The sequence below is a fragment of the Aphidius gifuensis genome, linkage group LG3 (assembly GCF_014905175.1).
Source record: "Aphidius gifuensis isolate YNYX2018 linkage group LG3, ASM1490517v1, whole genome shotgun sequence".
Classification (NCBI taxonomy): Eukaryota; Metazoa; Arthropoda; class Insecta; order Hymenoptera; family Braconidae; genus Aphidius; species Aphidius gifuensis.
In genome coordinates this window covers 18,711,868-18,735,709 of record NC_057790.1, presented here as the reverse complement: position 1 = coordinate 18,735,709, position 23,842 = coordinate 18,711,868, and the positions used below count along the sequence as shown (strand labels likewise).

Sequence of the window (23,842 nt, the reverse complement as noted above, 5' to 3'; positions counted from 1 at the left end):
TTAAAATAAAAATAATATATTGATTTAATTAACATTCATGACAATATAATTTAAAATATTTAAATTTCTAAATAAAATTATTTACAAGCTTCTTTTGCAGCCATGAAATATGACAATATATCAATGGGTAATGGAAAAATGATAGTTGAATTATTTTCAGTTGAAATTGTACTTAAAGTCTGAAAGATAAAAAAACACATTCAACGTTATTATTGTTTAATATAAAATTTAAATTAATAAATTTAGTTTTATTTAATTTACCTGAAGATAACGTAGCTGTAGAGCAGCTGGTGAATCACCAATAACTTCAGCAGCTTCTCTCAAAGCTCTACTTGCATTATGCTCTCCTTGTGCAGCAATTACCTGATAATTAATATTTAAAATAATAATTATAATAATATTAAAATTTTATTAACATTAAAAATATACCTTTGCTCTAGCTTCACGTGATGCTTCAGCTTCAGCTGCCATGGCTCTTTGCAATTGCACTGGTAGACATACATCCTTACTAAAAAAAATATTTACAACAATTAAAAGACAATTAATTTAAACTATTTAAATTAATAAATTATTTACATTTCAACTCGATCAACTTGGATACCCCAGGTATCTGTCGCTTTGTCCAATATAATCTAACAAAAAAATAATTATTATTTAACTATAATATTTATCATGTTTATTTAATAAATTTTACCTGCATATTTCCTGACATATATCTACGTTCACTTAGTATTTCATGAAGTGGATATTTTCCAATAGTATTTCTCAATGTTGTTTGTGCTAGTAAACGTGTACTATGATGTGCATCTTCAACATTTGTTATTGATGATGTTGCATTTCTAATTCTATAATAAACAACAGCATCAACAGCAACTGTTACACCGTCTTTTGTCAATACCTATGAGTAAAAAAAATAATTATAAATAAATTAATTAATAAATAATAATGAAAAAAGACAAACGAAATGAAATTTCTAATATTAAAACAATTCATATAATTATAGATAATTATTTTTTAATAGCCTCGGGGTAGTTTATTTATAGAAAATTTACTGGTATCATTAGAATTAATAATTCAATGATTTAGATAATTAGAAAAAAAAAAAATTCCCTCTACTTATAAAAGGGATAAAACACGTGTAGAAAAAATGACAAAAAAAAATTTACGATTATTATTACAGAATTAATAATTTATAAAATCGATGAATTTACCTCTTGGGGTGGCACATCGTAGGTACGTGATCGGAGATCGACCTTTGAATACGAGTCGATGCATGGTAATATAAAAAAAATACCTAAAACATAAAAAACATATTTATTTCTATAAAAAAAAATTATAAATTGTATTTTAAAAAAAAATCTTACAACTGATATAATTGTTATATTTTTTTTGAATTAATTTCAATTTTAAATATTGATTCAACTCTTTAATTACTAAATTAATCGTTGTAAAAAAAATGTTTAATCATTAGTTATTGTGATGATTGAAATATTAGTATTTTTATTTTACCTGGACCCTTGGATCCACCTGGAAGCAATCGTCCAAGACGAAATATCACAGCTCTTTCATACTCCTGAACAATCTAATAAAAGTAATATTCAATATTAATTATTTGTTGATTATTGTTAATTGTTTATCCAATAAATATACATACTTTTAAACAAGCAAAAAATGATATTGGCATTGTCAAGATGATGAGAATCCATGATAATAATTCAAATACTGTTGAGCATAATTCATCATCAAAACAATCACGTTCTCTAGTTGCCTCAGCTGGATATATTTAAAAATAAAATTATAAATAATTAGTTCTTGATAATAAGTTGAAAAGATTATTAATTTTTACCTCCAATCATTTTATTAGGTGGACGTTGTATTGGTTCAACAGGACTTTCATCCATTTGAACAACAGCTAAATCATCATTGTCCATATTTTCAATTGTAAGAGACATTGTTTTTATAAATTTTATTTATTAATATTTAAAAAATAATAAAATGGCAATTCAATAATTTATAACAATATAAAATAAAAATAGAGTTGACTATTTTTTTATAATACTTAAAAGTTCAGTGAACACTTTACTACTAAATAAAAATTTCCATTAGAAAGAACGTTCCTCACGTTATCACTGGTCTAGATATTTTGATGATCCAATTTTATACAATAGACACAACTCGCGCATTTTTTTTTTTTTTCCTTTTTATATAAAACATGACGCACGCACATGACAAAACAAATCGTGTTATTTATAAATTAATAATAATCTATTAAATTAATAATTTAAAATACAAAACAAATATTTTATTTAATAGAGTTTTTATTAGCTTCCTGTATTGATATTATTTATTCTATAAAATGTCGATAAATTTTCAAGCTAATAATAAGAAAAAAAAAAGTTGAACTTGAGGTTCTTGATAATAATGAGGTGAATTATCAATAACTCGATGGACTGTTTTCTGTACTTAAATTTAAAATTAGCTCAACAAAGTCTAGTGTCTTTAAAAACTCATTTGTCAATATTTTTCTTTGTAATTATTCAATTCTAATTACCATCTCGTAAAAAAAATATATATAATAATGGTGGATTTAAAGAAAGAAAAAAAATTCAAAAATATCGTATGTAATTTATTATATTTATTTATCATTATGATCTTGACAAATGACAAATGCAATAAGATGAAAAATTTGCCTGGATGTAATGACAATAATGACAAGTTTTTTATGCTTATCGCTTTCTGCGGAGAGAAAGTGAGTTTCTTCGGAGCCATGCTGCTCTGCGTGATCCACCAATTGTCTGTGAGAAACGATGTCCTTTGCCCAAACCACGTGAGCTTTTGCCTGATGATGTGAGTCCACGGAGTTCACGATGTTTGTGGACAGCTTTGCATAACCAATTGATCTTTGGGTCGTTTTGGATAGCCTGAAAAAATTAAATTAAATATTAGTAAACATGAAATTTACAATTTTATTATTAATAATATTAATAATATCACAAGTTTCATTCATCAGAAATACACATAATCATCATTCCGAAGTAAGAGTGGTGCATGGTACATAATCATCATATGAAAAAAAAACTTGAATCAATCAATGATACAAAAAGTTTTTATAAAATAACATCTGGAATAAAAACAATTATTTCTAATGTTTCTGAGTTAATCTAATTTATTTTTTTTTTAAATGGATATTTATTTAGATATTCAACAAGAGCATTTAACAAATACTCTTGTTGAAAAAAAAAAAAAACCACCTTAAACTGTTGGTGGAGAAAAAAAAAAAATGAATAATCTTTTTCAACTCAGATTAATTATTTCAAGTGTTATTGATCAGAAATACACATAATCATCATTCCAAAGTAAGAGTGGTGCATGGTACAAAATCATCATGTCAATTACACCATCAGTGTAATAAAAAAAATGAAAAAGAACATGAAATAAATTGAACATCTAATAACAATTAAATACTGAGAAAAAAATTGATTAAATAATAAACAAACAAAAGATAACTAATAGAAAAGAAAAAGAATTTAACAAGAATAAAAATAGATAATTGTTCAAGATGTTCAAATTACTCCCAATTGTTCATTATTAAATTTTTGTTTTGATTCCAGATTAATGTTATAAAATAATTTAATACATCAGGGTCAAAGTTTCAGACATCCAAGGAAGATATAAAATCATTTGAATCAAATCTAAGCAAATCATCATTAACTTTGATATTCCTTTGTCATGAATAATTATTATTATAATATTGTTGACAATTACCTTGTGTGCTGGGTCAACCAAAATGACTTCAAAGTATTTGTATGATGAATCTTGGGCTACCCAGTAGCTGTTGAGTACTCTCAAACCACCACAACGACGTCCAACACGTTCCTATAAAATAAATTAATCATGAAATTAGAATATTTAATTCAACAATAATTTTAATATTAATTTGATGGTAATAAAATTATTATCAGACATCCAAGGAAGATATACAAATCATGGTTCATCTTAGTATGACGGATTGTTATCATCATATTAATTTTTTAAGCAATATTTAAAATAAATAGTTGGATTGTTATGGTTATTTACCTCAGCAACTGATTGAAGTTTTCTGCTTGGTTTCAATTGGTTGATACCGTGACCTTTTGGTTTACCAAATGTTGCACCTTTTGGTACTGGACGTTTACGTCCACCACGACGTACACGGATTCTGAAGATAACGAAACCTTTAAACAGAAAACATTAATTATTAATTTATATTTAAACAAGTTTTTTTCAAGAAAAGTTATTTATCATTTTTTTTTTTTCATCAGACGGTACATATCTTCATTCCGTAGTAAGAGTGGTGCATGTACGGCTCATCAATTGGGAATTATAAATTGATTAATTTATCATTTAATTATTTCAAGTAAAAAATGATAAATAAAAATTCAAAATTTTTAATATTGACAAATGTTAAGAAGCAAACTTTAGACTTCAAAAATATAACAACAAATTTATAAATAATAACAACTTTGATTAATTAATACTAGCCAAGTTTAATTATCAACAATAAATTAATTGTTTTTTTAAATAAAAAAAAAAAAAAAACACATGGCACTAATTTAAGGGGAAAGGGAAGAGTTGAGGTTAAGCATTATAATAATAATAATTTGATATGAAAAAAATTTTTTTTTTACCTTGTTTAGCTTTGTATCCTAGACGACGAGCTTTGTCTGGACGGGATGGTCTTGGTGCACGATGCATTTTTGTGAGTTGACGATATTGCCAACATCTTACACGCAATAAAAAGCGGAGTACATCACTCTGCTTTTTGCGGTAAAGCTCTTGCATATATTTGTATGCACCCATTTTAAATTAATGCTGAAAAATAAAATAACAATTAATTAATTATAAATAATTATTATATTTTTATATAAATAAATAAAACACTTTGAAAATATAATATCACTATCACACCGCGTGTATAATCCAAAAATATCTTAATTAAATTTGAGGTTAACAACTTTAATTGACTTTTATAATATAAAATTAATAAATAAATGTTAAATTTTTATGTTTAAACAATAGGCTATTGCAAATTAATTATATTTTTCATTAATTTATTGCATTATTTTCAAAGATGTTTAATTAATTTGCAGATATTTGAGTAAGAAAACTCACCACTCTAAGCGTGCAAGAGAAAAGAAAAATAATATCTCTCAGATTCGGTGATCGAGTAAAATCGGCGGGTGGGGAGAAGAGAGAGCAAGAGAGAGAATAAAAATAGAAGGCTCATTTCCACCAATGCTTAAGGCTGTTTCAAATTTCAATAACAATGTATAGATGTCGTTGTGATAAAATTACCCCCTCTCTGCACACCCCCATCAAACATGACGTCAGACATTTAATCTCAAAACAAAAAAAAAAAAAAAAAAACCAAATAAGTTTCACATATAGGATATAGCCCTCCATAAATACAAAAAAAAAAAAAATGTTATTAAACTTGTAAAATAATTATTAAAAATTTATATATACGTAGCTAGTTTAATTGTTAATAATAATAAGAAAACGTTTGGTGTTCACAATGCCGGTAAGAATAAACTTTGAATGTCAAATTTGACAGTATTTTTATTTTTGTAAAATAGTTGACATGTTTTTTAATAATATATAAAAATGTATACTTATTAGTCATCAACTGGGCGTTGTCAATATTAATTTGTTTATATATTTAAATTGTTTATAAAAATATTGTTGTTTATTATTTTACAGGCGTATCATTCTTGCTTTGTTAAAAATACCTCGTCACTTGGTAACATGGCTTTGCTTCCATTGAAGACGAGTTTTCGTGGACCAGCTCCAACTTGTCCACCAGGTACTGAGCAAGATATCATTGATGAAGCTCTTTATTTCTTCAAGGCCAATGTCTTTTTCAGAACCTATGAAATTAAGGTAATTTATTTGGTGTATAATCTTTTTTTTCCATTTAACCAGTCTTGAGTTGAAATATTAATTTTGTTTATTTATTATTTTGATATTATAGAGTAGTGCTGATAGAGTACTTATATATATTACATTGTACATTACTGAATGCTTGAAAAAATTACAAAAATGTGCAAATCAAAATCAAGCAACAACTGAAATGTACTCACTTGCAATATCAAAGTTTGATATACCTGGTGAATCTGGTTTTCCATTGAATTCAGTTTATGCCAAACCAAACAATCCAACTGAAGCTGGTACGTTAAATCTTTCTTTTCTTAATTTTAAATCTTACAATTAATATATCCTCTGAATTAAATTTTGTTTTTTTTTTTTTTTTCAAAGATCAAATGAGACAATATTTGCAACAAATAAGACAAGAAACAGCAGCAAGATTAGTTGAAAAAGTATACAGTGAAAATGGTAAACCAAGTAAATGGTGGTTGTGTTTTGCTAAAAAAAAATTTATGGATAAATCATTATCAGGACCTGGTCAATAATTAATTATTAAAAATAAAAAAATCATAAATATTATTAAAAATAATAGACATTTTTTTTTAAATATAATAATAATATTGTTCAACGTGCAGAAAATAACAGATGAATAAAAAAATTTTAAAAATTCTAAATAAAATGAGATTTTTTTCTTTGTTTTTATATATAATATATAAATTTTATTAAAGTCTTGGTAAACGATATAAACCACCAGAAAATAATAACTGATGTGCACGAACTTTGTTATCCAAAAAATGACGTAATTCAGGTAAACCACACTCAACAGCACCAGGACCACGATTAGCAAACATTTTTAACATTTGATGAATTCTTTCTAATGGCATTGAGTCTAAATTTGTCAGCATACCAACAATATATGACCAAAATACTTGTAATTCTTCTTCACGTTGATCACTAGCAGATGCCATTGCACTTTCATTTTCTTCATCTTCAACAAGTTCAGCAACAGTACGATTTTTAGTAACACTTTCTTCTTGTAATAAAAATACATCTGTATTTATTTCTTTTAATATACCTTGTGATACCCATAATGTAATTTTTCTACGTAATACTGTTGCTGGTACATGAATTTTTTCAGCAAGTTCATCTAAGCTCCATTGTTTTTTATTTTGAAAATTAATAATAATTGTTGCTTGTATTGGTGCACAATGTATATCAATTTTACGATCTTTTAATTCAATTTCAAGATGTACATTACCTAAATGTGGTTTCCAACATAATGTTCTATTACCTTTTAATGTTTCAAATATTTTAACATATTTATTTAAATGTTGTTGTATAAATTTTGGTAATTCAAGTTTCCATTCTTCTTTAAATGGTGGCCAAAATTGAGCTGATAATATTAATGATGATGTTGAAAATGGTATATTATCATTTGTATAAGTATTATTTGTTTGTATTAAACCATCAATTCTTTTTGAATCATATATATCTTTAAGCATAACTTCACAATAATGTAATTGATTTTCACCAAAACGTCTTTTTAATAATTCTAAATGACGTATTTCACGTTCAGTATGATAATTTAATTGTGATAATAAACGATCAGCAAGTAATGTACGATATTCATTGACAAATAAATCTTGACTACCATAAACACTAACTAACATTGATATTATATCAGACATACGTCGTTGAGTTGATTTTGTTGGATCAGCATCAACTGGATCTGGCATCCAATTATCCCAATTTTCATTATCTTCATCAATTGAACCATCATCAAGTTGTAATAATTCACCTTTAACTAATTCATCAGCTAAATCACTTGGATAATCATCAAGTAATCCAGATATAACACAACGTACTGTATCAGTACGACTACGTAAATATGATTTTATTGGTTCAGTAACTGTTTCAAGTAATACACCAGTTGGATCAAGTTGTTTAAGGGCTTTTATTGCTGCAATATATGCTGTTAATATATCTGATGTATTAACACCTGGATGTAATAAACGTGTTTTAAGTGCATCTTGAAGACTATGTACTAATGTTTTACGTAAATCAGTACGTTCTAAACATATACGTAAATCTTCAATTGCTGGTTTTGAATCATCATACTCAATTATAATATTAAATAATTGATCAATACGTATTTTTGTATATGTCTCATATAAATAATGTGATAATTTTTGTTTAAATTTAAATATTGCAATACGAATTTTTTCATCAAGACTCATTGATTTTGATGAACCACCAGAATATATACGAGTTAACCAACTCAATACAACTGTCTCTAGCCACTGAATAAAATTGAAACAAGGATTATTATTTAATTTAATTTATAATACATTAATTGTTACTTACATTTTCAAGTGGTGCCAATTGTGATACATCAAATGATCTATCACAAACTTGTGTAACATGATCTTTTATTCTAATATAAATCAATGATGTTAGTACATTACCAACTAAACGTTCTAAAAGTTCAAGTTCAATAAGTTTACAATTTATTTCATGAAATGTACAAACAATATCTTGACATTTACAACTATTTAATTCTTTATTGCAACCAGCACATTCTGATCCTTCTTGATCACCAGAATCTAGACAATAAATAATATTTTTTATTGATTATTATTAGCCATTTTAATTTAATCATTTTAATTTACCTGTATTGACAGAGTCAGTATTGCAAAAAACATTAAATGCAATTTTATAAAAATGTTCAATAATTATTTCATGTGATAATGGCAATTGACTTAATAATGTTGCTCTGACAATTAATTTAAAATGAGATAATATTTGAGCTTTTCTTTGAATTGTTATATCTCTTGATTGTTCACCAGTACGTGTTAATTCTTCCAATCGTTCTAACAGTGGTACAAATGACCTTACATTATCATAAAGTTCATCAACAGCAATTTTAAATTCATCAAAACCATGTTCTTCATTTGTTGTATTTTTAAATTTTGACCAAAATGAAGGAGATATTTTTTGTCTAATATAACGTTCAATTTCATGATTAATAAGTGTTTCAAATCTTTTTGTTAAATTTGCATTTTTAATTTCTTCAACTATTTTTGTATACTCTTCATCAGTACAAATATTTTTCACCTATTTTAATAAAATTAATAATTAAAGTTATTTTATTTACGAGTAATTATTTATTTGTTTACTACCTTTCCTTCCAATATTGGATATGCATATTTTACTCTTGAAAATATATCAACAATTGAGCTTTGACATGACATTTTATTAATTTAAAAAAACAAAATTTAACTAGAGATAATTAGATTAAGGAAATATAAACAAATTGTAATTGTATCATTTCTTCAATTTTTTTAAATAATACTACTTCATCAAGTACTTTATTTAATCATAAATTTACATATTATTCTTAATAAAATTAATAATTACAAGATTATTATATTATTATAAGTTTGTTACATATTCATTATTTTTTTTTTTATCTTCTATAATTTGACTTTCTTTCCAATATTCAAACATTGGATATGCATATTTATACTTCTTGAAAATTCTAGTATCAACAATTTAGCATTGTGAAATAACATTTTATTAATATTAAAATACAAATCAAATATTAAAATAGAGATAATTAGATTAATTAGATAATAATAATAATAATAACAAACACATAACAAGATGTAATTGTAATTTTATCAAAATTTTAATTTAACATCAATAACAACACAAAACAACAACAAACTCTTTTTGCACCAGGAAGTGGCTCCCTCTCATCATCTCTAATTAGAAATATCTAACAATAGAAAAATAAAAAAAAAAAAAAGGTGTATGGCAGCCATGATTTCATTTTTATGGGTTGGGTTGGGATAAAAAAAAAATAAAAAAATGGCAACCGCCAACAAGTGACAACTGACAACGCGTCTTTAGTGTTTCCAAAATAAATTAAATTGTTTTTTTTTTAATAATACCTTAAAAACATATTATTTAATGGAAATTTATTGGTAATTTATTATTTATAATTTATATCCAAATTTAATCATAACAACCTAACCTAACCTAACTTAATTTTTTTATGTTGATTTTCAACACAAAAGTAAAAAAAAAAAAAACAACAATAGCAGAAAAATTTCTAGCAAAAAAAAGAGTTTAATTTTTTTTTTTACAATAATTAAAGTTTAATTTTAATTAATCACGCTAGCGTATTTGTGTTTATTTTATTTAAAAATTATTTACAATTGATAAAATTTAATATAAACATAACGAGTTTTAAATTTCAACGTAAAATAAAAAATAAAAAAAAAAATACACAAAACGGTTTGTTTGTCTGTCAAAAAAAAAGTAAATATTTATTTTACATGAATTTTTTTGAGTTAGTAATTTAATTATATAATTAATTATATATTTTTAATCATATATTATTTTGTTTTATTAGATGTATTAATAATTTCATGGTAACACGAATAATATGATTGATGTTGATGCATAATGTGCATTTTATAATTTGTAATGATTTGATGTACACAAAGTTGGATGAGTCAAAGGCCCTGTTGGTAACTCCTCCAACAAAACGAGGTTAATTGACATCAAGGGGGGACAATTAATATACAACAGTCATAGAATTCAAGCGACTTTTATTGTCACCAACTTATTCTGACTTTGTCCGGTTCGATTTAGTATTTTGTTCATTTTTTTTATACATATTTTTTCATCATTGTTAAATTGATGTTTCACTCTTTTTTTTTTTTTTTTTTGTTAAATACTCGCTTTGACTAGCTTCAAGTTATTTGTGTTTTATCAGTTCACTTATAAAATTGTCATAAACAGTTGAGTGTTTTTTTTTTTAACGTGTGTTACAAATACGCAAGCGTTTGTGAATTTTCAAATTTTTAAAAATCTTTTTTAATTATTAATTTAAGCTCAATATGATTTGAATTTGTTGTTTGTTTGTTTTTTATAACTGTGAATTAGTTTATTTATAAGACAACTAATTTATATTAATTTGTTATTGTTTTATTGATTAACAAACATGACAACAGGTAGACAATTTGTGCTGATTTTAAAAAAATCAAGAAAAAGTGAGGATATTTTTACAAATCCTTACTTTTATTTGGATTCATCTCTACGTAAATTTTTTGGTGGTAAGTTTAACATTTAAAATTAACATTATTTTTTAAACAACAAAAATAGTATTATTAGTAAGTATTACTGGTAAAACTATTTTTAAATTTTATGGATGAATAAGATTATATTTAAAATGTCCTCAATAAACCGACAAAAATAATAATTTTCAAATAAAAATAAAAACTATTATTAGTTAATAAAGTTAATAAAATTAAATGATTATTTTAATTGCAATTAAGTAAATTTATTTTATCATGCACAAACACTTGAGAAAAAATTAAAAATAATATAAAACAATTAACATTGTAATAATAATATTGAACTTTTTTATAGAAAATTTTATTGTTAAAAAATCTAGATTACAAATTATATTTTAATATTATTATTTGTTATTTTATTTTGTTCATAAAAATATAAATCTAATAATCTTCAAGTATCTAAATTGCTGTTGATGATATCGGTAATTTAATAATCATCAACAATAATATCAAGATCAAGAAAATTAATATTGTCCATGAAATATCTTGGCTTCAATCTACAAGTACAGAATAATAATATAATTGTCATGTAAAAAATATTTGTTAATATTTAAAATTTCATTAATAATCTTAATATTATTTACAAAAAAATAAATAAATTTTTTATTGAATCAAAGATAGATAAGCAAAGGACAATAGTTTTAAAAAAAATTAATAAATATATATTTAGATAAAATGTGCTAGGCTAGCTATCCTTTCTCTGTTAGAGAGTTTAAGTTATTCTGGGTCACGTTAACACGGTAAAAAGACAACGAGTTAAACAAAATTCTGCGGATGTCGTTGCTGTACCCAGGAAAATTTTTGGCACAATCTGCAAATCGCTAATATAAAAAAAAAAAAAACAAAGCATAAAGAAAAAAAAAATTGAAAATGAAATAAATAAAAGTCAAGGATAAAATATCTTTGGTGACTTGATAAAAATCAATATTTTAACTTCCTATTTTACTGATGATAATAATAAAAATTCAAGTTAAATAAAAAAAGAAATAAAAGTTTAAAAATAAAATTATATCAAAATTAATAAAGTTTATTATTTTATGCAAATAATATTAGCATATTTGATTAAAAAATTTATTTGATAATTAATTTTACGTTCTTTTTTTTTTACAGGAAAAACAGTGAGATCTTGGAAAACTAAAATGCCTACACAAACAGCTGAGAACGACGATATTCGTGTTAAAATTATTTATAATGGGTACGTTTAATTATTGTTTATTTGTATGGGATTATTAATTTTTAGAATTTTTTTTATTAGCCTCTTTGAGAATGATTAGTTGACTCTTTAACAGTCAGCAGCACGTGTTTAGAATTTTAATAACTATTGCATGAATTTCATGACGTTTTATTTAATCGGAAATAATTAAGAATGTGTTCATCTAATAAAAAAAAAATATCTCAATTGATACAGTAACAATAATAATAAATTAAAAAAAACACAAAACTATGTTTCATTCAAATTTTAAATCAAAATTTCGTTGATTTTAATTTTTTCTTTTTTGTTTATAATTAGCTTGTTGTTGACAAGTTACTTGAGAGATAATAAAAAATTTTAAAAATAATATTATTAAATAGAAAAATGCAAAGACACGTATGCCACTTGTTTTTGATACTGCAGTAAATTAATTGGAAATATGAATATACTGCAAGTTTAATATTATAATAAAAAAAAATGAAAATATATTTTTTATTATAGATTTATTAAATATTAATGATGATTATTAATATATTTTTTCTATTTATAGACAAGTACAAATAACGTACATAACTGCTGGAATGACAGTTGGTAAATTACGAGAGGAAATGCGGACAATTTGTGGTTTTAGTGCTGCAACTTCATCTGGCAATGATCAATTTACAATGAAATGGGTAGACGATGAGGGTGATCCATGTCGTATTGCATCACAACAAGAACTTGACGAAGCACTTCGTCTTTATGAACTTGAAAAAGACACTGAAATAACAATTCATGGTAAGTTAATAAAAATAATATATCTATTTTTTTATTTTAATATTTAAATAGTTAATTAACTCTTGCTACTTTTTTTTTTTTTTATTTGATCAAACAAATGTCAACTTAATTACGAAATATAAATTAATATATTAAAAATTTATTCAGACAATATTTACTCATGAATAATTAGGTGTTTAATTTAATTGAAAATTTAAATATTTATTGAAACATTTAAATGCTGTGATAATTATTTTAAACAGAAAGGAAATAATTTCTTTTTTTTTTTTTTTTTTAAATAAATATTGAGGGATGAATTGAGATTTGTGGGAGAAAATCGATTTAAATATATCTGTCAATTGTTAAAAGTATTATCGTTATAATAACCATCAACAAAAGCGCAATCGGAAATTTGATACTTCCGAGTTTTTAAACATATAGAAAGGTCACAAATATATATCCAAGTATTGACTATTTTAAATATCAATTTGTAAATGAAATTTCATATAATATTTATCAATTTTTTAATTACTTAATTTAATAATTATATTTATTTCTATTTATATATTCATAAGAGTATATTGATGATTGCTTATGGTTGATAAAGAATGTTTTTTTAAATGACTGCATGTTGCAGCAGGATGTTATACTCGTTTTAGTCTACTGATCACGTTAAATTGGATGATTCAAATGCACGATAGGTGCGTATGTCTCTCATCAATCATGCGATGTCAGTGATGGCCCAAATTATTTTGTGCATAATACATTATACATCATTCAAATCGATCAATAATTTTTCTTCAATTTTTTTTCTCTTTCATATCTATATTATAATTTAACTTGATTAATCAAATTATCATTTTATATATTTTAAATTTTTGCAATTCAAATTGTTTGGATAATAATATACCAGAACAAACTTTTTATACCTCTTTTGGGCAATCATATTTGATGCAAAAGTTGGTGGATAGTTAAGGGTGTGACCACGCCTAGAATTCATCCCCCATGTCTGAGATAATCAAACAGGTATCTCCCTCCAAAAACGAAGAGAAATAAAAATCTACTTCCATTCACTCGAGCAAGCTATTTTTTTTTTCTACCAAAATAATAAGAAAAAAAAAGAAAATTATTATTAAAAAAGGGAAAAGAAAATTAAAAAGAAAAGAAAAAACAAAATGTATGGAAAAAAAAATTAGACAAAAGATTCATAGTTGATCGATTGATTTTTCGATTGTTCAAGGTGTCATGAAATGTAATGTTGAATTACCTATCCTCATTGTCTATTTTTTATTTTTTTTTTTTTGCTTTTTCTTTCACCCACATGCAAACCTTTTTATTTTTAACGTCGACATTTGGTGTTTTTTCTTATTAAGGCATTGCGATTGCGCATTATTATTTGGGTAGAGAGAAAATCCTAGCGTCGTCGCCGATGTATCGTTCCTGGCCACTCGTAAAGTGACGAGTTTCACCGCAGTCGATATCTATCAACCGGTGCGTCAACTGACGTTTTCACCTGAGGGTGAATCAGTCAGGAAGATTCACCTAAATATACAATTTTATTTTTTAATTAAAACATAATTTAATCATCCAATTTTTAATATTTATATATTAATATAAATTTAAAGAAAAAATTGTGATATGTTTATGCAAGACTAGAGATGATAACAACGAGATAAATTGTTTCCATGTGAGCAAAAAAAAAAAAATACTTGAGAAAAATACATATATAAAAGGGTTGATAGATTGATTAAAGAAAAATTTTCTCGGAGGGGGATTAGAAGGTCGTGTGAGACGAGAAAGGACAAATATTGACGAGAAAAATTTGCGCGGTGATTCAAGGAGTGGCCCTGGGATAATTCATTTTGGTCTGTGTTAAATAATATTTATGATAAATATTTATTTAAACATAATAATACGAAAGCTACAAATAAAGATTTTTTAAAAAATCAAAAAAGATTGACCTTGCCCAGCTGTAATCATCAACACTACCATCTGGAATCCAGAAACTCTAATAAAATTTAAATTTATTCAACAGAATAATCTGTAAATATATCCTATTCAAAATTCATTTTTATTAGAGTAAATAATTTTATTAATTCAGTAAAATAACATAATGAAAAATTGTAGATGAAATTTAAGTACAAGGTCATGTCTCAAGTGACTACTACAAATTTTCTAAGCTAAAAAAATATCAATGTGATATTTTAATGTATCAAATTTTATAATATTCAAAGCTTGTATTAAAAAAATAAAAAAAGTAATAAACAAACAAACAAGTAACGAAGATAGGAAAAAAGAAAATTTGTTGTTTCAAATAAAAGATAAATAAAAGTAATAAAAAAAAAAAAAACAAATATGGCTTGGGGCTACTGGAGCGCAACAACAGTGAGTGATCGTGGTCGTTCTCCCCGTCGGGAAAAAGATAAATCTTCAAATTCAACTTATCAAACACCATCAGAAATAACTGGTGTATCAATACCATTATCAGCATCACAACAAATGACTGATCTTGGTGTACTTGATGATGATGAAACAAATCCAATGGAGGGTAATACATTTTATACATATTCAATGGCAGCAAATGCTGCAGCAGCTGTTGGAGCTGGACGACATACACCAATAATTGGTGAAAGTTCATCATCTGGTATTGAACATTATCCAAGAGCAAGTACAAGTACATATCCAGGTTCACCTGGTAGTGATTCAGCTGAATATGAACAACCAAGTTTATCAATGAATTTACATTCAACATATGTACAACAACATGAACCAGATCCAAATCGTACTGAAGTTATTTGTCATTCAATTGGTACATCATCACTTGACAGAAGAACAAAAAGTTTTAAAGGACATCGTCATGATAATATTGGTGATGAAGAAAGTACTGATATTGAAATTGAAGATGAAATTATTATTCCTGAAAGAATTTATGAAAGTCGTAAAGGTAGTTTAGGAGGTTTTGCCTCAAGTATTGTTGCATGTAAACTTCATGGACATGGTTCTGGTATTGATCATGGTGGTTCTGGTGTTGATCATGGTGGTTCTATGGGATCACTTGGATATGAACATTGTCCATCTGGACCTAGACCAGCTTATGCATCTCAGGTCTGGCTCAATGACATCGCCTGGGGTATGTCATTGATTTTTTTTTTTCGTTTCATTTCTTTCATTTAAAAAATACCATATTATAGTAATTATTTCTTAGAAAATATTACAGTTATTCAATTTATTTTTTTTAATATTACATACTCTTTGGTAATTGATTTTTTTTAACGTCTTTTTACCACGCCAGTTTAAATGGTTGAAAAATAAAAAAATTGACTTTATTTTTTTTTCCCTTTTTTTTCTTCATGAACATGATATATTTTTTTTAACTTTTGATGCATTTAAAGAGATATATTGATTTTTGAAAAATATAATTTAAAAATATTTTTATATAGTATTTTTATTATTAATTTTATCTACTTAATTTATAAATAAATTAAATAGACATGAAAAAATAATAATAATAAAATAACGTAACTGATATATCAACTAATAGGATTTTGTTTGATGATTTATTTTATCCATTTACGATGCTGTGGGAATAATAAACCAAAAATGTGGTAATTTTCAGGCAATTTTCTTTCATCTATATTCTAGTTTGTTCGCAAATTTTCTCATAAAACCATTAAAATTTCAAATAACTTTTTTATTCAAAAGTAAACCCTTAATATCATGTTGTTGGCTTGCTTTTTTTTTTTTCTTCTCTTTTGTTATTTTATATAGGTAATTAAATATATATAAACACAAAAAAAGCTTTTAAAAATTTAATTATGACTTTGTGACCTAATTTTTCAAAGTCTCAAACCAACTTGAAGTTATAAAAGTAGCCACATGAAATGAATATACACAAATACAAAAAGAAAAAAAAAGTATATATAGAGTAACTTTCTTATGAAACACTATCATGTTTCATAGAGCAATTTATTCAATTGCATTCCGGTTATTGCATATTTTTTTAATTTCACATAAATAGTCATTTTGATAAAACTCAAGTTATATTTATGAAAATATTTCGTTTATTTATATGAATAATAGAAATGCTTAAGTAGTTGGCTCTTGGTTTTTTTTTTTTGGGTCAAAAACAAATCAATTCCGTCAAGATCACGCGATTCAAAAGTAAACATATTTCGATTAAGCCTGAAAAACCAAAAAATAATATCAAATTTATATTATAATTTTAAAAATAAATAAATACTTTTTTTTTATATTAAAAAAGTTACAAAATATATAAATTGGTTTTATTGAATTTTATGTAGACACTGATGGTTATTGATAGTTTAAATTTTGATAATACAAGTTGATGACACGACCAATATGTTTTCTGGCTGACTGAGTGATAAGCCAACAATTCATATCATGTATACCAATATTGAATATTTCTTGTCAACATGTTTATCCATCAACTATATTCTGTAACTTATTAATTGAATATGTCACAATTTATATAAATATATTGGTCAAAAAAATTATTATCAAAAAAATATATTTTAATTATTTTTAACATCATGTGAATACTCAATTATTATTTATTTTTTTTTTACTTGTAATTAGTTTATGGTTTTAACAAGATAACGAAATGATTAATCTCAATTTTTTAATGCTTTTATTTAGTAAAAAATAACTCAAACAAAAAATTTAAAATTTAAGTAATTAGTTTGTTGCTTAAAAAAAAAAAATAATAGCTTGTATATGAAAAAAAAAAATTCTTTGACAAAAGGTGATTCCAAATAAAATAGAAAAATATTTTTTTAAAAATGAAAAAGTAAACTAGAAAAAATGTGATTGCATCTTCGAGGTCGTCGTGAAAAAATAATATAAAAAAAAAGTCTAGGTCAATTTGATGAAAACTAAAGAACCTCCAAAGTTCAGTTGTTCAAAGAGAAAAACAATAATAATAATTCTAATAATAATAAAAATAGTAGAACAAAATAATAATAATAATAATAATAATAATAATAATAATAATAATAATAATAATAATAATAATGAATAAATAAAACAAAAGTAAATACTGTAGCTCAATAGGACTTTGGCATCAATGAAATCCAAACTAGTGAGTGTTATTTTTTGTTATTTTTGCAGTTTAAATCTTTTGAATATCAGCAAATAAATTGTACAATAGATAATAAATAATAATATATATGTATATTATATTGAAAAAGAATTATTGGAGGTTTTTTTTTCCATTGCTCAAATAATCTATAATTACTATGGTCGATTGAGTAAAGGAAATAGAATTTTAACTGATTTCTAACTCGTGCTATTGTCAATGTTGCAAGGATAGAATACTAAGGTATAAAATAATACAAAAAAAAAAAGCTCACACCTATGGTTTAAAAGCTTTACATTGCTTCGTGATGAAAACTCAAAGTAGAACATTCTAGTCAACATGTATTTATTTCTCCAAAGATACCAGACCAGAATGTATTTCGATTGCTTTTTTTTTTTTTTTTGTTTAATTTTATTTTGCCAACATTGAGAGATGCTTTATTTATTTTTTATTTTTTTTTCATTTATTTTTCGTTTTTATCATTGTATATTGTTTTGTCAACCCTTTTCCAGGGTGAGAAAAAAAAACAATACATTGCTGAATGTTGTTTGGTTTGATGCCAAATATCAGTAGACTGGTTTTGAAATTTTTTTTTTTAATTTATTTATTTACTAGAGAGGTTTTTGTGTATTGAAAAAATGACAATTACATCATGCGCTGTTGAATTTTAGTTTTTTATTATTGGTTATTTAGTAGAATAAAAACAAAAAAAAAACTTTAATATTATTTAAAAATTGTGTTAACTATTATTAGTAACAGTAATAATATTCATTTTTTATTATTCGACTAATTATAACTGACAATATTGTCATATGAATTATTCCAATATTTTTTTAAAACATTTTTTTTTCTCTTTAATCGACAGTTTATATATTGAAAATTATATAAATGATAAAAAATATGTCTTTATTTAAATTGTTAAATGATCCATACATTTACGATAATAAATTTCAATGAAATAGAAAAACAAATTGAAAATAAAAAAGTTTGTTGAGGTAATCATTTAGATACAAATGTAAAGTGTCTAATGATAAATTAGCAGTATTTAACAAGTTCATATTATGTATAAATTTTATACTAACAGTTTGTTTTTTTGTCTTATTTGTTACAGTATTTCCAAATGTTCCAGCAGCACCGGGTATGCCATGCCAGGGTGAAGACAGTGAGTACAAAAAATAATAATAATTCTAAAATATAAAATAAAAATAAATATATTATTTGAATAAATAAATAATAAATTTAAATGAAAATAATATATTAATTTTTATTATTAAATTCATCAAGTGTGTATTATTAAATAAATTATATATTTTGAATAGTCGTGTAAGACTGGCTCAAATCCAAATATGATTGTAGAACAACGTGAATATGCATTTGTCGATAATCCATGTTTCTGAACAACCATTTATTTTCACTGCTTTTACGCCCAAAACTATCAATACCATTTATAGTAGTATATACATGTTAATATTATTTTGAATAAAGTATTTTTGAACTTTGTCTAATCTTGAAAATACACACAAACAAACATATACAAACTAAAATTTTCTATATAATAATAAAATCAATAAATTGTTTTGGTTCGTTAGATTATATTGTTCATCTATTTATTTTTATTAAAATTAATGGTATTTAAAAGTTTAAATATTATTTTGTATAATAAAATAATAATGAATAAAAAAGAATCGCCAAAAAGTTGTAATATATTTGCATGTGGTGTAAAAAATGAATGTATATTAATTAATTTTTTTGATTATAAATTAAAAATATTTTATGTAATTTTTCATTTATATTTATTTTTTTATTTTTTATAAAGGGAGTATTTATAGACGTGGAGCACGAAGATGGAGAAAATTATACAGAGTAAATGGTCATATATTTCAAGCAAAACGTTTCAATCGTGTAAGTTAAAAATATTAAAAATATATTTATGTTATTACTGATTAATATTGAAAAATAAATCAAGTATGTATTTTAAATTATTATTATTATTATTATAGAAAGCATTTTGTGCTTATTGTGGAGATCGTATTTGGGGATTAGGTAGACAAGGTTTCAAGTGTATACAATGTAAGCTTCTTGTTCATAAAAAATGTCACAAAGATGTGAGAAAGCCATGTTCAAATATTCAACAACCACCATCACTTTCAAGTGATTCACAAAATGTTGATAAAAATGGTGATCAAGTATCATCTGACTCACCACCATTTAGTCCAACATCACATATTGATGATGATAATAATGGTGAAACATCAACTGTTGATGAACAACCCCAACGTGGTCGTAAGTTTTTATCTTTTTTATTTATAATTAATTAATTAATTATATTATTTATTTTATATAATAATTATATGTAATTTTAATGTTTAAAATAATAGCAAGTGGTGATAGTGAAGAATCAGCACTTGATCCAATTGCTGGTGCTGATGGTAGTGGTGAAATGCAACGACAACATTCATTAAATGATTTTGAATTAATACGTGTTATTGGACGTGGTTCATATGCTAAAGTATTAATGGTTGAATTAAAACGTACAAAAGATATATATGCAATGAAAGTTATTAAAAAAGCACTTGTTACTGATGATGAAGATATTGATTGGGTACAAACAGAAAAACATGTATTTGAAACAGCATCAAATCATCCATTTTTAGTTGGTTTACATTCATGTTTTCAAACACCATCACGTTTATTTTTTGTTATTGAATTTGTACGTGGTGGTGATTTAATGTTTCATATGCAAAGACAACGTCGTTTACCAGAAGAACATGCACGTTTTTATGCTGCTGAAATAAGTCTTGCATTAAATTTTTTGCATGCTAAAGGAATTATATATCGTGATTTAAAATTAGATAATGTATTACTTGATCATGAAGGACATGTTAAATTAACTGATTATGGAATGTGTAAAGAAGGTGTTAGAGAAGGTGATACAACAGCAACATTTTGTGGTACACCAAATTATATTGCACCAGAAATATTACGTGGTGAAGATTATAGTTTTTCAGTTGATTGGTGGGCACTTGGTGTATTATTATTTGAAATGCTTGCTGGACGTAGTCCATTTGATATTGCTGGTGCATCTGAAAATCCCGATCAAAATACTGAAGATTATTTATTTCAAGTTATATTACAAAAAACAATTCGTATACCACGTTCATTATCAGTTAAAGCAACATCTGTACTCAAAGGTTTTCTATGTAAAGATCCAACTGAACGTCTTGGTTGTGGACATGGTCAAGCTGCTTTTCTTGATATTGTATCTCATCCATTTTTCAAATCAATTGAATGGGAATCGGTAAGTTTAATAATCAAATTTATTCAACTACTTATAAGTAGAAAAAAAAAAAGTTTATAAAAATTTTAAAGTCTTGAAAGAAATTTTCATTTTTTGTAAATAAATTTAATAGTATTTTCAAGTTATATATTTACTTTCAACAAGAACAAAAAAATAAAGAAAAACACAAAATAAATAACTAAATCAATGAATAATATATATATTAATGTTTATTTAATATTTCAGTTGGAAAAAAAACAGGTCACACCACCGTACAAGCCACGCCTTGACTCTGACCGGGATTTGGCAAACTTTCCACCGGAATTTACAGATGAGCCTGTTCATTTAACACCCGATGATCCGTAAGTTAAACAAATATATTTATCAATTATTATTATTATTATTATTATTAATATAATTAATAAAAACATATATTAATTTTTTATAAATATTTGTTTACAGTAAAGTCATTGATAAAATAGACCAGAGTGAATTTGAAGGATTTGAATATGTCAATCCTCTTTTGATGTCACGTGAAGATTGCGTGTGACATGAATCAATTGAAGATTTATACTATCGAGAATTTCTTCATAAACAACAATGTTATATTTATGATTTAGAAAAAAAATTATCCTCATTAACAATTGATTATCCAAGTTTACAAAATTCAAATTCAAGTGATGATGAGTATTTTCATGAGGCTAATTTATATAGAAAAAATAATATTGATAGTAATTTAAGTAATTATCGATTAATACCAACATTACCATATCGATACAATCAAGATAACATGAGCATTGATTATGACAAACAAAAATATAATCTAATGAACAAATTAAATCATGATAATCAAGATAATATTATTGATTATTCACAAAAAAAAATGCAAAAAAAAACATTTTGCTTTCCGTTGTACTGATTTTTACTTATTCAATTTTAATTACGTTAAAGTATTGCAAAATTAATTATTAATCTACTATAAATAAAAACAATTTAATAGTTTAAAGAAAAAAAAAAATCTAAAACGTTATTGCTGATTATAAAAAAATAATTGAGATTTTATTTTTCTCGAGGTTTACAAGTATGTTACTTGAATTATTATTTTCATAAAATTAATAAACCACCGATTAATTAGTTAACCAATGATTATAAACAATTATAGTTTTTTTTTTCTTTTTTTTTTTTTTGTAGAGAAAATTATGGAAAAAAAAAATACATTAACAATTATTGTTAAATTTATAAGTTATTAAAATGTTTTTTTAAAAAAAAAAAAAAATGCAAATCTATCTCACTCACATTCCTTCCAGTTGGTGCTTAAGTCAACTGTAAATATATCTAAAAGACAGTTAAAAAAAAAAAGAATATTAAATATATTATATTAACAAATGAAAATAATAGTTAAAAGAATAAAAGTTGATAAATTAATTTAAAAGAAAAATAAAAAAAATTAAATAAATTTATATTGTAGGATATTAACTGATGGATTAAAAAATTATTTGTTTATAATTGTTTTTGTCAATTATATTATGTTGTAATTTATGTGTAATCAATGTAAAATTAATTTTTAAAATAATTTATATATCATTTTTTGATTAATTAGTTTATCGGAGTTATTGAATTTTGACATTGATGACTGTGTTTTTTTTTTTTCTTTCTTTTCTTTTTAATTATATAATTTAAGCAGCTAAGTTGATGTTACTTAAAAATTATTAATGATAAAATTTCGTGAATAAGCAATCAGATTGTTATTTTTTATTTTAACGTAATAATAAAATATTAATTTGAAATTAAAATGTTATATTGATGGAATAATTGACATTACTTATTTAGTGTTTCCGCATATTTAAATAATATTATTATCTGTGCCGAGTCAGAACATTGTATGATAACAGTTGTGAAGTAAAGTATTATCATAGAATAAATCTGAGATAAACAAAAAAAAAAAATGAATAAAAAAAAAAGTGGAGAAAGTATAAATCTTAATTATTTTTTTTTTTACAGATTCACCGAATTTGAATTTAATATTATTTTTTTTACGTAAAATTATTCAAAGAAAGTAAATAGTAATTAAAAGTATTTTTTTTTCTTGTTAATTTTTTGATAATAAGGTTTATCAAATTTCAAAAAATTACACTATATAAAATATATATTTTGTTTTTGTTGTTTAAACAACATTTTTAATAAGGAGAAAAAAAAAAAAGTGTGGCCTCATTGTATTCGATAAAATGAAATAAATAAAAAATATTTCAAAATTTAATAATAGAAATATTAAAAGTTTATTAGTATTTTTATCAAAAATTAAATTCGAGGTCATATAATACAGCCAACTATTACCAAATTTATTCAAACTAAAAAAAAAAATAGTAAATAAAATTATTTTATCAGCTGCAAACAAAATTTTAAAAAATAAAATGAATAAGTTTCACGATAAATTACAAAAAACAGTATCGAAATAATGGTAGCACAAATAAAAA

General features: G+C 24.2%; 5 protein-coding genes across 6 annotated transcripts; 2 read left to right on the top strand and 3 right to left on the bottom strand.

The window, feature by feature from the left end:
- Window positions 1-77: 77 nt before the first annotated feature.
- Window positions 78-1,952, bottom strand: LOC122850995 (band 7 protein AGAP004871-like). Its single transcript, XM_044150039.1, has 9 exons — window positions 1,847-1,952; window positions 1,655-1,773; window positions 1,510-1,582; window positions 1,212-1,294; window positions 695-898; window positions 577-632; window positions 430-508; window positions 262-363; window positions 78-179 (listed from the first exon to the last, which is right to left on the bottom strand). Exons 1-9 carry the CDS (start codon window positions 1,950-1,952, stop codon window positions 78-80), a joined length of 924 nt encoding a protein of 307 aa, XP_044005974.1.
- A 661-nt stretch (window positions 1,953-2,613) lies between these two features.
- On the bottom strand, window positions 2,614-5,253 carry LOC122852455 (60S ribosomal protein L15). Its single transcript, XM_044152253.1, has 5 exons — window positions 5,152-5,253; window positions 4,668-4,851; window positions 4,078-4,214; window positions 3,766-3,876; window positions 2,614-2,921 (listed from the first exon to the last, which is right to left on the bottom strand). Exons 2-5 carry the CDS (start codon window positions 4,837-4,839, stop codon window positions 2,727-2,729), a joined length of 615 nt encoding a protein of 204 aa, XP_044008188.1. The 5' UTR covers window positions 4,840-4,851; window positions 5,152-5,253; the 3' UTR covers window positions 2,614-2,726.
- Window positions 5,254-5,372: 119 nt separating this feature from the next.
- On the top strand, window positions 5,373-6,583 carry LOC122852454 (actin-related protein 2/3 complex subunit 3). Its single transcript, XM_044152252.1, has 4 exons — window positions 5,373-5,560; window positions 5,740-5,919; window positions 6,011-6,206; window positions 6,295-6,583. The coding sequence occupies exons 1-4, from the start codon at window positions 5,555-5,557 to the stop codon at window positions 6,447-6,449; spliced, it is 537 nt and encodes a 178-aa protein (XP_044008187.1). The 5' UTR covers window positions 5,373-5,554; the 3' UTR covers window positions 6,450-6,583.
- On the bottom strand, window positions 6,563-9,230 carry LOC122852453 (anaphase-promoting complex subunit 2). Its single transcript, XM_044152251.1, has 4 exons — window positions 9,084-9,230; window positions 8,574-9,018; window positions 8,269-8,507; window positions 6,563-8,204 (listed from the first exon to the last, which is right to left on the bottom strand). The coding sequence occupies exons 1-4, from the start codon at window positions 9,153-9,155 to the stop codon at window positions 6,627-6,629; spliced, it is 2,334 nt and encodes a 777-aa protein (XP_044008186.1). The 5' UTR covers window positions 9,156-9,230; the 3' UTR covers window positions 6,563-6,626.
- A 501-nt stretch (window positions 9,231-9,731) lies between these two features.
- LOC122852452 (atypical protein kinase C) lies at window positions 9,732-23,314 on the top strand. 2 transcript variants are annotated; one of them, XM_044152249.1, is made up of 10 exons: window positions 9,732-9,890; window positions 10,926-11,027; window positions 12,159-12,243; window positions 12,791-13,017; window positions 19,203-19,253; window positions 19,908-19,993; window positions 20,092-20,374; window positions 20,470-21,389; window positions 21,615-21,730; window positions 21,831-23,314. In XM_044152249.1, the coding sequence occupies exons 3-10, from the start codon at window positions 12,188-12,190 to the stop codon at window positions 21,916-21,918; spliced, it is 1,827 nt and encodes a 608-aa protein (XP_044008184.1). In that variant the 5' UTR covers window positions 9,732-9,890; window positions 10,926-11,027; window positions 12,159-12,187; the 3' UTR covers window positions 21,919-23,314. The 2 variants fall into 2 exon arrangements, with proteins under 2 accessions (XP_044008184.1, XP_044008183.1); XM_044152248.1 differs by lacking the exons at window positions 9,732-9,890; window positions 10,926-11,027; window positions 12,159-12,243; window positions 12,791-13,017 and adding an exon at window positions 14,459-16,126.
- Window positions 23,315-23,842: the final 528 nt, after the last annotated feature.